The 17,219-nt window shown below is 40.0% G+C and overlaps 1 protein-coding gene across 1 annotated transcript in view; it reads left to right on the top strand.

Moving 5' to 3' along the window:
- The first annotated feature begins 949 nt into the window (after window positions 1-949).
- Window positions 950-17,219, top strand: part of rheb (Ras homolog, mTORC1 binding) — a 129,126-nt gene continuing 112,856 nt past the window's right edge. The window contains exon 1 of the mRNA XM_072576272.1: window positions 950-1,342. Within this exon, the coding sequence (XP_072432373.1) occupies window positions 1,291-1,342 (52 nt within the window). The 5' untranslated portion in view covers window positions 950-1,290. The remainder of the gene's footprint in view (window positions 1,343-17,219) is intronic.

Consider the following 17,219-nt stretch of genomic DNA (forward strand, 5'->3'; position numbering starts at 1 on the left):
AGATTAACAGTGATAGGTTTTTGAATTCTAGGGGAATTGGGAGTGGAATGTGGAGGAGAAAGCAGAATCAGATCTTGATTGGCAGAGCAGGCTTGTGGCCATCTAGTACACTCCAGCTCCTATTTCTAAGGGAAATGGTTTCCAAACATTTCCTGTTTTATTAAAGAAAAGTCAGTTTATCTGTAAGCTGACTCTCAGTATTTTCCATTTTTCCCCAAATTCAGATTTCCAGCAATTTTGTTTTAGTGGTTGCTGTACCTTTAAAGAAGGCAGCACAGTGTTTCAGTGGTCATCACTGCTGCCTCACAGCACTAGGGACCTAGGTTTGGTCCCAACCTGGGGCGACTGTCTGTGTGGAGTTTGCACATTCTCCCCGTGTCTGAATGCATTACCACCAGGTGCTACAGTTTCCTTCCATAGTCCAAAGATGTACAGAGAATGCACAAGCTGTGTGGATGAATCATGGGAAAATGCAGGACCACAGGGATTGGATGGACCACAGCTCTTGGGAAACTAGGTGAAGCTTTATGGGCCAAATGGCATTTATATCCACACAATAGGGATTTTTGATGAAAGACTCCGGTCTGAAATGTCAACTCCCCTTCTCCACTAATGCTGCTTGGCCTGCTGTGCTATTTTTGCAGCTCCACTCTTTGTCGACTCATTCCATAACTTTATTAAGGAGGGAATCAAATGCACTACAATTCCCAGCGATCAGTGCGACCTGCGCGCCCGGGACGAAGGCGTGGCGGGGTTGAACAGATCAACCCCGGGCGTTGCTAAGGAACCAGCTGCTCCGCCCACCCACAGCCGGCTGTCGCAGGCGTGGGTGGGGTGGGGCACTGGGTGACATGAATGATTGACATACAATACAGCCAATGGTCATGAGGAACATGACGTGGAGCCGGCGGGATCAGACCAATGGGCGGCGGTGAGGGGGCGGGCCCTCTGGGATGGAAGGTTCCGGTTGAATCTGGTGAACGGGAAAGGGGGCCGGAGCTGCGCCGGTACGCGTGAGCCCCAAAAAAAAGCTAATACTTGACAGATCATACCTCCTCAGTCGGATAGAAATCACTTTTAATTGTTTTACTTGTTGTTTATTAAAAAAAATCCATGTAGTGTAATTTATTGAGGTATTAAGTTCCTTCCCCTCCCCCCACGTTGTTTTTTGTCCTGGGGGGGTTGTCGGCCTGTAATTTGATTTTTTTTTCTTAAACAGGAAACAACAGCAAAAACATTATTTTTTTCCCAAAAAAAACTTTTTTTTTTGGCTTGAACCTCGTTGTTAACATGCCACAACCGAAGTCCCGTAAGGTTGCGATATTAGGATACAGATCAGTGGGTGAGTAAAAAGCGCCTGGCACAGCCCAGCCTGTGCACTGAGTGAGCAGCAGCTTCTGTCTTTTAACCCAGAAACGGCAATGCTCATCATTTGCAAACATTCGTGCTTGTTCTGTAAGCTCTCACAACCAGTTTTTATATGGCTGTGCATTGACAGCATTGTTAGCAGAAATTTTAATGGCATTATTACTTGTTATAGAAAATACTCCAGCTAGACATTTTTTTAAATAAAAGAATAAAACAATGTTTCCACAAGCGACCTTGTGTAACAAGCACTAATGTCTAAACATGAAGAGCTTCTGGAAACACCGTTTTATTCTGTGTTTTATACAAGGTGTATTTTACGTATCTTTGTATTTCCATGACTTGTTATTTAGAGACGTTATTCCTTTTCTTTACAAGATCTTGTAACCTTTATAAATTTGTGTAGGCTGAGCAGGAAGCTGAAAGACACTGCTTGTTTTCGAAAATCTTGCAAATCGTTCTCGTTTGTCAGTATTTCCTTAACCTAATCATTATTGCTTGATCCAAAAGATCCCGCAACTATTTAGATTGTATTTTTACATTAACGTAAAACTCTAGATTAAATCTCTGGAATAACTAACCTCGTGTAATGGCTGACTTGCCTTCCTTCCTCAGCCTTACTTTGTTTTACTACCGAATGGTGGTGTGTTACTAATTTTAGGAACTAATGTATCTAGTTAGCTGCCAACAACTTTTAAAGTTGTTTTTATTAAGAGACTTTATTGGATTAACTAACCTCATGCAATGATTGCCTATTCTTTCCCAGGATGGAGCTTTGTTTTGTGTCATGAGTCGGTGTGATGCATGTTAAATGTGTTTTTTCTGGTTTGTTCCAGCAGCTTTAATTCACAAAGGAATTCTCTGGGAAACCTAACCCCGCGTAATGACTGTCCTTAACTTCCCCTCCCCCAGGGCCAGCTTTGTTTTAGCTTTTCAGCGACAGCTGGTAGAGATACACGCATTATTACAGTGATGTATTTCTTGGAATTTGTCTGTAGATTGTCTTTTAAAAGAGCATTACAGGCTGCAGCCGGTAACACTTATTCTAAAAGTAGTTTTTAAAATGTTAACATTACACACTATTTTGAAATGTAAACTTCGACTTAAAATAGTTGGATGCTCCATAAACAATAACGTTATAGTTTAGTGAAACTTGGTGGATTCACCATTTTAAAATAGATGTTCCTTATAATAAGTGGGCCTTTTATTTGCATTCAATGTTGCAAGTTTTACCTTTTGGTTTAAATAATTTATGTATGATGTTGCATCAGTTTAGTGATGAAGTTTGAGCAGTGAACAATGAAGGTTGTTTTACAACAGCAAGTTATTTACCTGAAGGAAAAGTACGCTTGTGTAGTATCTGTGCAGGATTTCAACTTATTGTTAGTAGATTGAGATTTATTACCAAGTTATTAAATATTTCGAAACATAAATATTGCACAAAGGTACTTTCAGCAGAAATAACTGCCTTGATACCTTAAATCTAAACAGCCAGAAGGATTTTGCAATTATGAGATAATTATGCTCTCAGTTTTATAATGTTTCAGTCTGTCCAGAATCTGGCTGCCATCTCGATATTTATGATTGCAGTAAATAGATTATTGCCTAATGCAGCAATTGCCTTATATATGTTGAGACTATACTGGATGAGTGGTGCTGGAAGAGCACAGCAGTTCAGGCAGCATCCAACGAGCAGCGAAATCTATGTTGAGATTCATTTTGGAGCATCCTGTGTTTGATGTGCTTTCTGGATGTGGAAGTAAACAATTGGACTTCTTTCAGGACTAGACTACTTTTGGTGTATTTTAGGAATTACGGTTTTTGGAATCATGTGCCTCTTTGAACAAGGGACATGGTATAAGATTTCTGTGGCTTTGAGTTGCAAGCATTTTTCTGTTGCTGAAAAAATCCTAGCATGGAACAGGTTCATTTAATAAGGACCTGGTCATTTTTGTGAGTAGTGCAGGTTGCCTTGATGCAGGATTGAAACTTCAATATTTCTTGTCTTGCCAGCTGAGAACGGACTCACCAATTGTAATACAGTAAATAAATTTAAGCAGTGCTTTTACTAGTATTTAATAGAGAAACAAGTGCAAAACAATTTGAGCTAGCAGAGTATTTAGTAAAGGCATTGGTAAATGTGTATTTGCAAAGTCAAGGCCATTGACATGACATTGATAACATGGCCTGTTTCACTCAGTTTGCAGTGTCATTCCAATCCCGAGTTGTATTATGCCCTTGAAATGTACTCTAGAATGTTACTGTTTGTCTTCATACACACAGGTTTGCTTTTGAAAATTTTGGTCTGTAATGGGCAGAGAGGACAAGCTCTGACAGTTGAACAATTGGAATCAAGGCAGTGCTGATCTTGTCATTTGGATTACATTGATATTGAAATTTTAATGTGGCAAGTGGCAGTATCTATGTTCAATCCAATAAATAATCAAGCTTCTGTGGTTCATCTCTGGTGTGGCTAATAGCAGATTTACAGCAAACTGGTGTCTTTCCCATTAGTTGCACAATCTTATATTGGCTACAGTTAGCTCTGTTTTCAGAATGTCATTGATCATTTAAGACACAACATTAGACAGGGGACGAAACGTCTGCAACACAAATTCCCAGCTCGGCGAACAGAACCACAACAACAAGCACCCGAGCTACAAATCTTCTCTCAAACTTTGAACACAACATTCCTAATTTTCAGTTCTTAGCTTGGACTATCTGGAATGCTTAGTTTTTGCTGTTGTTTTGATGCATACTTGATTGCCCTTGCAATTAAGACTAATATTCCATAGATTTTCCTATTTATTTAATATCCCTGTATGTTAACTTTGTGATTTATCTATACGGGCATCCATAAACCTCAGTACTGCTGCATTCTGAAGTGTCCGCATTTAAATATTCTGCATTTCTATTCCTCCTGTCAAAGAGGACAGCCTCAATTTATCTGGGTGCCAGTGCATACTCTGCATCTTCTGCACAACTTGCTGTCGCACTTAGCAAATTTGGTTGTAGTACATTGTCACCCGATACTACAGAATGTTTGTGTTACTGAGAAAGAGACTTGTTGTTAAAACTTCATATTTGTATTTATCAGGACAGACTCCAGAATATCAAATTTTAAAGGTACAGTAATTTATACTTATGAGAAAAGGGTGATTTGGAGGTGCTGGTGTTGGACTGGAGTGTACAAAGTTAAAAATCACACAATGCCACGTTATAGTCCAACAGGTTTATTTGGAAGCACTAGCTTTCGGAGCACTGCTCCTTCAGGTGATTGTGGCATATGAGATCATAAGACAGAATTTATAGCGCGAGTTTGCAGTATGATGTCACTGAATTCATATATTGAAAAAAGACCTGGATTATTTAAGTCTCCTCTTTTAGAATAATCATGTTGGTTTCAGTTCTTTCATATGTAAATCGCAGAACTTTTTTTAAAGTTACATTCTCAAGCGAACTTTAACAATTGGTGTCGTGTTGGCCCAGAGAATACATTGAAGCTGTGAAGTGCCCTGTGTGAGACTGTGCTGCAATGTTCAGACTGATTCTAATCTTTAAAAAAAGGATTTACAGAATCTTACATGGATTCATGCAGTTTTTGAGCAAAATAAAATATAATTCTGCAAGTACAAATTCACCCCACAAACTTGTGAGAGTGTGTGGGTTTGTGTGTGGTCAGGTATGAGTGTCTGTGAGAGTGCATGTGTGAGAGTGTAAAGGGATAGGAGTCTGTGAGAGAGTGCGTGCGTGAGAGTGTGGGAGTGTATGTGTGAGCGAACAAGAGAGGATCTGCATGAGTGTATGGATCTGTAGGAGTGAGTGTCTGTAAAAGTGTGTATCTGTAGTGCAGTGGGGTCACCTGTAGTGTAACATGAACCCAAGGTCCCAGTTGAGCCCAACCCTTTGGGTACCGATCTTGGCTATCCGAAGTGCACCTTGGTGGACATTCACCCGAAGGCCCGAGGTTGAAAGTCCCGGATGACTGAAGTGTTCTCCGATTGGGAGGGAACACTCCTGTCTGTTGATTGTTGTGCGGTGTCCATTCATCCGTTGCTGTAGCCTCTGCTCGGTCTCACCAATGTACCATGCCTCAGGGCATCCTTGCCTACAGCATATGAGACGCGGCGGGATGTGTCCCCACGTGTAATGGTGGTATCAGTGTCGACGCTTTGACATGTCTTGCAGCGTCTACCGTGGCAATGTTGTATGGTGTTGTCCTAAAAACTGGGCACTTTGCTACGAACAATGATCTGTTTGAGGTTTGGTGGTTTAATGATGAGAAGTGGAGGCATGAGGAAGGTCTTGGCGAGGTGCTCACCTTCATTGATAACGTGTTGCAGGCTGCGAAGAACATGGCATAGTTTTTCGGCTACTGGGCTACTGACTCTGAACTGCTCTCTGTGGAAGTAGCGATGGGAAATAAATGCTGATTTGGCCAACGATGCCATTATCCCCCGAATGAAATAAAAAAATTTCTGAACAATCCCAAGCGTCCTGAGAATTACAGTAACAACCAATTTAAGACAGTATAATAATACAAAAGTATGGATGCTAGAGATCTAAAATTAAAACAGAAATTTCTGGTGAAACTCGACAGGCCTGGCAGCATATGTGGGAAGAAAGCACAGTTAATATTTTGCATCCAGTGTCTCTTCAGAGTGTCTGCTGAGTTTTGCCAACAAATTCTATTTTTGAACCAATTTAAGACCTACAGTTGGGTTTTCAATGTGACTCAGTTAGTTGTGTGAAGGGCACTATAACCTGCAAACAGATTGTGTGCAGGATTAGTACTTTTTTCAATTCAACAGAGGCATGGTAGGTATGACACATGATAGCACCTTGACCAATCAGATCAACTTGACTCCAGATTAAAGAAAATCTTGGGGCAATAACAACCTTTTGCATTTTCTGTAGTAATACCTCAACCAATCACTAATCTTGTCCAAAAGTGGGAAATAAGGCAGGGCGGGTGACTGAGGTGTCAGTGAGGGAGTACTTTGGGGCCAGCGACCATAATTCCATTAGTTTTACAATAGTGATGGAAAAGGATAGACCAGATCTAAAAGTTGAAGTTCTATATTGGAGAAAGGCTAATTTTGACAGTATTCGGCAAGAACTTTCAAAAGCTGATTGGGGGCAGATTTTTGCAGGTAAAGGGACGGTTGGAAAATGGGAAGCCTACAGGAATGAGATAACGAGAATCCAGAGAAAGCATATTCCTGTTAGAGTGAAAGGAAAGGCTGGTAGGTATTGGAACTGCTGGATGACTAAAGAAATTGACAGTTTGGTTAAGAAAACGAAGGAAGCATATGTAAGGTATAGACAGGATAGATCGAGCGAATCCTTAGAACAGTATAAAGGAAGTAGGAGTATACTTAAGAGGGAAATCAGGAGGCCAAAAAGGAGACATGAGATAGCTCTGGCAAATTGAACTAATGGGAATCCAGAGGGTTTTTACAAATACATCAAGGACAAAAAGGTAGCTAGGGAGAGAATAGGGCTCCTCAAAGATCAGCAAGGCGGCCTTTGTGTGGAGCCGCAGAAAATGGGGGCGATACTAAACTAGTATTTTGCATCAGTATTTAGTGGAAAAGGATATGGAAGATATAGAACATAGGGAAATAGATGGTGACATCTTGCAAAATGTCCATATTACAGAGGAGGAAATGCTGGGTGTCTTGAAACGCATAAAAGTGGATAAATCCCCAGGACCTGATCAGGTGTACTCTAGAACTCTGTGGGAAGCTAGAGAAGTGATTGCTGGGCCTCTGGCTGAGATATTTGTATCATTGATAGTCACAGGTGAGGTGCTGGAAGACTGGAGGTTAGCTAACGTGGTGCCACTGTTTAAGAAGGGTGGTAAGGACAAGCCAGGGAACTATAGACCAGTGAGCCTGATGTCAGTGGTGGGGAAGTTGTTGGAGGGAATCCTAAGGGGCAGGATGTACACGTATTTGGAAAGGCAAGGACTGATTAGGAGCATTCAACATGGCTTTGTGCGTGGGAAATCATGTCTCACAAACTTGATTGAGTTTTTTGAAGAAGTAACAAAGAGGATTGCTGAAGGCAGAGCGGTAGATGTGCTCTATATGGACTTCAGTAAGGCGTTCGACAAGATTCCCCATGGGTGACTGGTTAGCAAGGTTAGATCTCATGGAATATAGGGAGATCTAGCCATTTGGATACAGAACTGGCTCAAAGGTAGAAGACAGGGTGGTGGTGGAGGGTTGTTTTTCAGACTGGAGGCCTGTGACCAGTGGAGTGCCACAAGGATCGATGCTGGGTCCTCTACTTTTTGTCATGAACACAAACAATTTGGATGTGAGCATAAGAGGTATGGTTAATAAGTTTGCAGGTGACACCAAAATTGGAGGTGTAGTGGACTGCGAAGAGGGTTACCTCAGATTACAACAGCATCTTGACCAGATGGGCCAATGGGCTGAGAAGTGGCAGATGGAGTTTTTAATTCAGATAAATGCAAGGTGCTGCATTTTGGGAAAGCAAATCTTAGCAGGACTTATACACTTAATGGTAAGGTCCTAGGGAGTGTTGCTGACCAAAGAGACCTTGGAGTGCAAGTTCATAGCTCCTTGAGAAAGTGGAATCGCAGGTAGATAGATAGTGAAGAAGGCGTTTGGTATGTTTTTATTAGTCTGAGTATTAAGTACAGGAGTTGGGAGGTCATGTTGTGGCTGTACAGGACATTGGTTCAGCCACTGTTGGAATATTGCGTGCAATTCTGGTCTCCTTCCTATCAGAAAGATGTTGTGAAACGTGAAAGGGTTCAGAAAAGATCTACAAGGATATTACCCGGGATGGAGGATTTGAGCTATAGGGAGAGGCTAAACAGGCTGGGGCTGTTTTGCTGGAGTGTCACAGGCTGAGGGGTGACCTTTTAGAGGTTTTCAAAATTGAGGGTCATGGATAGGGTAAATAGACAAAGTCTTTTCCCTGGGGCCGTGGAGTCCAGAACTAGAGGGCATAGGTTTAGGGTGAGAGGGGAAAGATATAAAAGAGACCTAAGGGGCAATGTTTTCACAGAGGGTGGTACATGCACGGAATGAGCTGCCAAAGGAAGTGGTAGAGGCTGGTACAATTGCAACATTTAAGAGACATTTGGATGGGTATATGAATAGGAAGGATTTGGAGGGATATGGGCCGGGTTCTGGCAGGTGGAGGTAGATTGCTTTGGAATATCTGGTCGGCATGGGCAGGTTGGACCAAAGGGTCTGTTTCCATGCTGTACATCTCTATGACTCTAAGTATAAATTGTTATTCCCTTTTGAAGTTTGGCATTCCTATGCCTGTACTAATGAATGCAAGATAAAAAAAAGAGTTCATCTGTTTGCCTCTTTTCAAGAATATAATCCACTTGGTTCCTTTATTCAGATCAAAACATAGCTTCTAAGTAATTGAGGTCCCAGCAGTGATCCCTGTGGTACTTAAATAGTTGGCAAGCCTGGAATGACACTTTCCATCATAAATTTTTTCCCAGTTTAATCTTATCCTTCATAAAATCATTGAATCCATTCAGTGTGGAAGCAAGCCATTCAGCCCATCGAGTCCGTACCAACCCACTGAAGAGTATCCTATCCAGAACCCCTCCCCATTTATCCCTGTAATCCCACGTATCGCATGGCTAACCCACCTATCATGCACATCCCTAGACACTACGGGCAATTTAGCATGGCTGATCCACTTCACCTGCTTATCTTTTGACGGTGGGAGGAAACCAGAGCACCTGGAGAAACCCACGCAGATATGGGGAAAATGTGCAAATTTCACAGTCACCCAAGGCTGGAATTGAATGTAGGAGATATGGTTAGTAAGTTCGCAGACTACACCAAAATTGGAGGTGTAGTGGACAGCAAAGAAGAAATCGTGATCAGCCGGGCCACCGGGCTGAGGAGTGGCAGATGGAGTTTAATTTAGATAAATGTGAGGTGCTGCATTTTGGAAAGGCAAATCAGAGCAAGACTTGTCCACTTAATGGTAGACCTGGGATGTGTTGCTGAACAAAGAGAACTTAGAGTGCAGGCTCATAGTTCCTTGAAAGTGGATAAGATAGCAAAGCAGGCGTTTGGTATGCTTGTCTTTATTGGTCAGAGCATTGAGTATAGGAATTGGGAGGTCATGTTGTGGCTGTACAGGACATTAGGCCACTTTTGGAGTGCAGCTTGCAATTTTGGTCTGTCTGCTATAGGAAGGATTTTATGAAACTTGGGTACAGAAAACATTTACAAGAATGCTGCCAGGTTTGGAGGGTTTGAGCTATAGAGAAGAGGCTGAATAGACTGGGGCTATTTTCCTTGGAGCATCGGAAGCTGAGGGGTGACCTTAGAGGTTTATAAAATCATGAGGGCATGGATAGACTAAATAGACAAGGCCTTTTTCACAGGATATGGGAGTCTGAAATTATAGGGCATAGGTTTAGGGGAAAAATTTAAAAGGAACCTAAGGACCAACTTTTTCACAGTGCATGGTGCCAGAAGAGGTGATGGCGGGTGATAATATGCTACATTTAAAAGTCATCTGGATGAGTATATCAATAGGAAGGGTTTAGAGGGATATGCACCAAATGTTGGCAAACAGGACTTGATTTATATCGGACATGTGGTCGGCATGGATGAATTGGATCGAAGGGTCGGTTTCTGTGCTGTATATCTCTATGACTCTAATATGGTTGCTAATTAATGGCTGCTCATTTGATTTTTGCAGGTGTTGGGAGCTAAATTCTTGAAGTACAACTCTGCAGCATACGTGGCTCCAATATAAAATCTAGTATTTTATAAATTTAATTTGTGAAGGAGATTAATTGATTAACCGTCAGGCTATGAAAACTGGTGTTAATCTTAAAAGGGCCACTTATTTGTGGCATTCTTTTGAGCAGCTTGAATTTAAAGATTCAAGCAGTGAAAAAAAGATGTGCTCTGTTGGAAATTGAAATTTTTTTTTCCCAAGCATTTATATTCACAAAATAGTAATGTTATGCTGTTCTCTGCAAAATTATTTGGTCCTCAAAGATTTTTTGCAAGGTTACATCGGCCCGTCAACTGTGACATTTAAAGGTCTTTTGTGGGGTGGGTTGGCAGATACAGCGGCTGAACATTAGACTCTCAATTAAGCTGCGTTGAATCGCAGTATTGATTAACATTTGCAGTCTGACTTCTCCATTATAGCAAGGCTCGGCTGGTTAAAGTATGGAAGACAGAACTAGCTGATGAGGGACCTGTTCCTGCAGTAAATGCGTTCTGGCAGTTAGGTGACTGAATTCTTAATGGCCTCTAGAGTTTGTTTCCATTGTCTCAGCCAAGAGAATGTGAATGTGCAAAAGTAAAATACTGCAGATAGCGGATGTGAAATTAAATCCAAAAGATCTACAAGCACTTAGCAGATCAGGCAGCAATATTGGAGAGACATTTTATCATTCTACACAATATATGTGAAGTATTCATTAAATTTGGGTTTTCATTTGGCTTAAAGGACCTAAGGGCTCATTTCAGCGGTGACCACATTGTGAGGAGTGAGTAGAATTGACTGAGATACACAAAAAGTTATAATTATGCCATTGTAATTGACAAATCTACGTTTACGTTGTACAAGTATAGTTAGTATATTTATTAATTAAAATATATAATCTACAATACAATGTTTGTGCATGTAACTCACTTCTTGGTAACACTTGCTTTTCCAGTCATTTCCTGCCTGTTAATTTATGGTAAAGCTTCTTCCATGTGTGTCCTTCCAGCACAGCTACACCTGCCCTGAGTTTATCATCTGATCAGTTTGTTCAACTGACTGTCTCACAAGTTGAACCCTATAATTTTTTTTCCTTACAGTGTTGGCAGTTTCATTGCATCATGACTGACCATCAACTTGTACACAAGAGCTGTTATCTGTTCATCAGTACTGTTTGGGATCTCATGGTAAAATTGCTAATCACCTTAACTTCCTTTCACATGATTAGGAAAAAGCTTTATTTTTGATGAATGAGACTAGGATTCTTTCAAGGGGTTCCTCACAAAACAACTGGGATATCCTTGTTATACATATAATGAATAGCACATGGTAGTGGAGTGCTTTGAACGAGAGCTCGTAACTCTTATGAGAATGGAAAACAAATTAATTGAGACTTACAATGTAGGTTCTCTTTGCCTTAGATCAATGCAATTGTGATTTTTTTTCTTTCCTTGATAATCCTTGCCAAAAATCCCATTTTGTTTTTTTTCCACTTGTTATCATTCACACCATGTCAATTGCACCCTTTGCTCAATCTACTCTGACCTTTAACCTAAAATAATTGTTAGTACCTCAACTGTGGCAAAGGAAGATGCTTACCAAGACAATAATGGTGTACAAAGGATCTTGTGTAAATGCAAGTGTTGTGCTTTTTTCAGCAGTTCCTCATGTCATGGAGGACAAAGGGATTGATGAAGAGGGGGAAATAGAGTACAAGCCTAAGATTGTGGGTAACATGCAAACAGATTGTGAAGAGAAAAAGATTCATTAAGACAAATGCAAGTCCTTTACAGTCAGAAAAAGCTATAATGGGGAATGAAGTGATCGCAGACCAGTCAAATGCATGATTGATTGCTTTCACAAAGGAGGACACAAATAACATTCCACAAATGTTGAGGAGCATACTTATGAGATAGAGGAACAGAAGGAAATCTGTTTAGTAGGGAAATGGTGGTGGGGAAATTGGGTGTAAGAGGCAGTAAATACCTAGGGAGTGATAATTTGCATGTCAGAGTATTTAAAGAAGTGACCCTAGAAATAATGGATCCATTAATAATTGTCTTTCAAGATTCTATAAACTCTGGACAGTTCCTACAGATTGGAGATTAGCTAATGTAACCCCGTCATTTTAAAAAAAAGTGGATAGAACCAGTTAACCTGACGTGAGTAGTGGGAAATGCCCATCATAAAAATGAGCCCATCATAAAAATTTAACAGTAGAGCACTGAGGCAAACAGTGACAAGATTTGAAAGAATCAGTTTGGATTTATGAAAGGGTAATCATGTTTGAGAAATCTGGACTTTTTAAAGGATGTAACTAGGTGTGTTAACTGGGAGAGCTATTGAATGTAGTTGAGTTGGACTTAAGAGTCATAGATGTACAAATTGGTTCGATTTGTGCATGCTGACCAGATATCTGAATTAAGGTAAAAACAATGACTGCAGATGCTGAAAACCAAATACTGGATTAGTGGTGCTGGAAGAGCACAGCAGTTCAGGCAGCATCCAAGTAGCTTCGAAATCGATGTTTCGGGCAAAAGCCATTCATCAGGAATATTCCTGATGAAGGGCTTTTGCCCGAAACGTCGATTTCGCTGCTCGTTGGATGCTGCCTGAACTGCTGTGCTCTTCCAGCACCACTAATCCAGATATCTGAATTAATCTAGTCCCATTTGCCAGCATTTGTCCTATATTCTTCTTAAACTCTTCATATTCATATACTCATCCACATCTGTTTTAAATGTTGTAATTGTACCAGCCTCCACCTTTGGCAGCTCATTTCATACATGCACTAACCTCTGCATTTTCTAAAAAAAAGCTGCCCCTTAGGTTCCTTTTAAATCTTTCTCCTCTAACCGTACAACGTGCCCATAGTGTTCAGGGATGTGTAGGTAAGGTGCATTAATCCGGATAAAATGTAGAGTAATAGGGGAATGTTACTGGGAATAGGTGGTTTACTGTTGGGAGGGTTGGTATGGACTTGTTGGGCCAAAGGGCCTGTTTCCACAGGGTAGGGATTGTATGATTCTATGCACTTTAGGTTTGAAACCTCCCCCCAACTCCAATCAGCCTCTCCCTATAAGCTCAAACTCTCCAACTGTGGCAGCATCCTTATAAATTTTTTCCGAACCCTTTCAAGTTTCACAAGATCCTTCATTGTAGTAGGGAAACCAGAATTGCATGCTGTATTCCAAAAGTGGCCTAACCAATGTCCTGTACAGCCACAACATGACCTGCTAATTCCTATTCTCAGTGCACTGACCGATAAAGGCAAGCATACCAAACACATGCTTCACTATCCTATTCATTTGCGAGACTTTCGGAAGGTTTTTGATAAGGTCTCACATGAGATGTCGGCATGTAAAATAAAAGCATACAGGGTTGGAGGTGATTGGCAGACCAGAAAGAACTGTACGAATAAGTGGCAGCCAGTGACTAGGGGGCTGTTGCTGGGGTGAGTGCTTGGATTCCTCCTGGTTGTTATATTAATGAGTCAGATAAGGGCAGAAAATGTGCTATGTCCAAGTTTGCAGACCATGTAAAGCTGGATTGGAGGGTTAACTGTGATTTGAATGCAGAGACTTTTCAGTGTGATTTGGGCAAGTTGAGTGAATTGGCAGATCTGTTTTTATTCATTGAGAATGTAGGCATTCTAATTGTCAGAGTCCATCCTAACTGCTAGAGTCAACCACATTACTGAGTCCGGAGTTACATGTAGGTCAGAACGGATAATGATTTCCTTTGCTAAAGAGGATCAATGAACTGATAATTGACAGCAGTTTCATGGTCAACATTAGACCATTAATTCCAGGCATTTATCAAATTCAGATTCCAACATCTGTTGTGGGGGGATTCAAACCACGGTCCATAGAAAATTATGTAGATCTCCGGTTTAATGCCATTAGGCCCTCGTCTTCTCCTCTTCTCTCCCCCCCCCCCCCCCCCCGCCACCACCAATGAGGTATAATATGGATAAATGTGGGGTCGTTTACTTTGGTAGCATAAACAGAAAGGTAGATTATTATCTGTATGGAGATATATTGAGAAGGGAGGAGGCGCAGCGAGACGAGGGTGTCCTTGTACATCAATTGCTGAAAGTAAACATACATCTGCAGTAGTTGGTGTAGAAGGCAAATAATATGTTGGCCTTCATAACAAGAGAATTAGAGTACAGGTGCAGGGATGTCTAGCTGCACTTGTGCTACGCCTTGGTGAGACCACAGCTGAAGTACAATGTGCAGTTTTTTATCTTTCCTGAGGAAGGATGTTCTGCCTATGGATGAAGTGCAATGAAAGTTTACCAGACTAATTCCTGGAGTGGCAGGAGTGACATGGAGAGACCGGATCTGTTAGGATTATATTCATTGGGGTTTATAAGAATGAAGATTGAATGTTTCGAGGAGTTCGGTATAGGTCTTGGGCTAAAGGGACCAAAGGCTATGGGGAGGATGTGGGAACAGCTTACTTAGTTGGATAATTCATAGGGTTTACCCTGCTCCTATTTTCTGCAGTTCTAACTCTCCCATTGTTTTCAGATTTTCCATTACAATGCTTCCAAACCTGTAAAGTCCCTGTCAATGCTTTTATCTGTAGATTAATTTTCCTAGCACCTCAGCCAATACTCTTTTTTTTGAATTTTGAGACATTTTGTCAAAGCTTTTCGACTTGCACTCATCAAGACATTTTGCAGCAATGCCAATTTAAGGGGAAAATCAGCAATTACATTGCACAAGAAGAGAATGCTGATTGTTATTTTTCATGGCAATGCCTCTACCAATGATTAAGAGTTAACTGATAAGTTTGTTTAAATTTTAAACCAAGCAGGTTGACTTTGATCAAGGCATTACTTTGGGAAAAGAACCAATGAATGACACACCTATATTGTTGAGTTGAAGCAGGTACAGTGGTTATACATGCTCATTCTGTTCATACTTTCTGTACTCAATTAGTCTACACTTGCAAAATTTGAAGCACTGTGTCCAACACTTGCTGGATAATTCTGTGTGAGAGAAGAATTATGCTGACAAATAATTTAAAATTCATTTGGGCTTGTGATGTGATGCACTTGCTTGTATGAAAAGCTTTGACAAAACATGCCATTGTTTTAGTAATATTCATGTTCTGTATTGCCCAACAATTGTTTTTATATTTATTCGATTTCTTTTTTTTATTGTTAATAATTTGGGGAGTTGGTTGGATTGCAGAATTGGGATATTCTATAGAGTAGGCTACAGAATTGATTGACACCAAATTGAGGTTGGTCAGCATTTCAATAAGCAAGGGCCTGATCAACTTAGGTGTTTTCCATTGTGAAAAAGAAAAATTACAATAGAATAAGCAGATGATACTGTGACAAAGTTTTGCAAACATTTGCACAATTTTAAAATACTGTTGCATTTCACATAAATCAAGATGTGCTGTTTTATAACAGCAATTTGCAATATCAAACACATTCTGTTGCTATGGTGAAACCACTTCTCTTTACGATTGTAAATTGTATCAAGTAAGCAGAGGTTTAAGATGGCATGACTCTTCAGGCTCTTGATCCTACCTATTTCAAAATTAGATTTTTAAAGCAATTTAGGTTAGAGGTCCAAGCTCTTTTTTTGTAAAAAAAAATTGTTTGTATTTTTCTACCCTCTGAAATGGCATATATTTAGGTTTGTAGTATGTCTCACCATATATGCTGTGCAGTATGCAAATGCATGTTAGAAAATCTCTGGTATTTCAGATGTTAATTTAGAAGGGTGGGCACATTATAATGTGTAAAATACAACATGCTCCTAAAGTGTAGCTACCAAGTTTAATAAATAACTAAGTGTTTGATGAATTCACTTTCAAAATATAATTATTCTGCTTTCATTTGGGAAAAGTTAATTAAGAGCAGCAAGCATTGGCTCATGTTTCTGAAGAGTTTCTCTGTAAACTATGGATGCAAAATCTTGGATGTGACTGGGAAGTACGTAATTTTTCTTTACTAGATCTCCTATATCACTACATTTGGGAAGTCATTTCTATTTTACATAACAAAGCTACTGAATTGCTGTCGTTGAATATTTGATATTATGTTTTATGATGGAGTATTATGTAATGTAATAAAGATGTGAGGATTATCAAGAGACCTTCATTATGCTAGAATTCCAAAAACAAGGATAATGGCAGGCTAAGGGGCTTGAGGGACAGGTCAGCTGTAAATTAACATTGGACCAGAAGAGTGGTAAATTCTTTTACAGTTTTTGAAATTCCCTGATCAGGTAGTATGAAATACTGAATAGCTAAAGGCCTTTTTTACTCGCACCTTGTGGTTTTAGTCTGGTACAGGATCACTATACAAGTATAATATGTTGAGAATTGTGGTTACCATCCTTTGCCTTTAAACAGTTTTATCATGTAAAATATACTGTCCATCCAAATAGGATCATTCTTCTTTGATATATTTCCTAAGAATTTATGTTCAAAAAAGATCAAAATATTATGCATGAGTACTATACTTGAATAACCCAAAGTGAAGCATTGCTAAAATTTTGGCAGTAGATGAGCAGCACGCTTCTGCGATGTGGGATTGGCATGCACCTGAGGGCAGTCAAACACCATCACTTTTCAGCATTTCTTTGTGTGGCTGAATAAAGCATAGAATGCATCTCAGTAGTTGATATTTGTAGATTTTTTTTAACATTTGATTTTCTTTCTCCTTCATTTACCATGTTCCTCCAAACAACTTAAAGTTTTCCCTCTCCAAAAGTTAGAATTAGATTTTATTGTCAGGTGTACTCAAGTACAGGAATACAGGAGTACCTTTAAAATTGTACAAAGATGCCATTCTGAGGCACCATCTTAAAATACAAAACCAGTTTTTTTTTTAAGAAGAGAAATAAAAGAACCAGCCAAAGGGAAAAGAAAAACATCCAGATGTTAAAGTCCTTATCCAAAAGAAAAGTCCATATTTTAGTCTTATTATCCTGGGCTTAGCCTGGAGTTTTACTTTTTATCGGACTGTGGCACCATGGTATTTGGTACCTTACCTCATGCATGATGGTGAGCATTGGTAAATTATTTGATAGGGAGAGGTATTTAAAAGAATTTTATGCAATACCCAAACCAGCTGTCGATAC

Source organism: Chiloscyllium punctatum, chromosome 8 (genome assembly GCF_047496795.1).
Source record: "Chiloscyllium punctatum isolate Juve2018m chromosome 8, sChiPun1.3, whole genome shotgun sequence".
Lineage (NCBI taxonomy): Eukaryota > Metazoa > Chordata > Chondrichthyes > Orectolobiformes > Hemiscylliidae > Chiloscyllium > Chiloscyllium punctatum.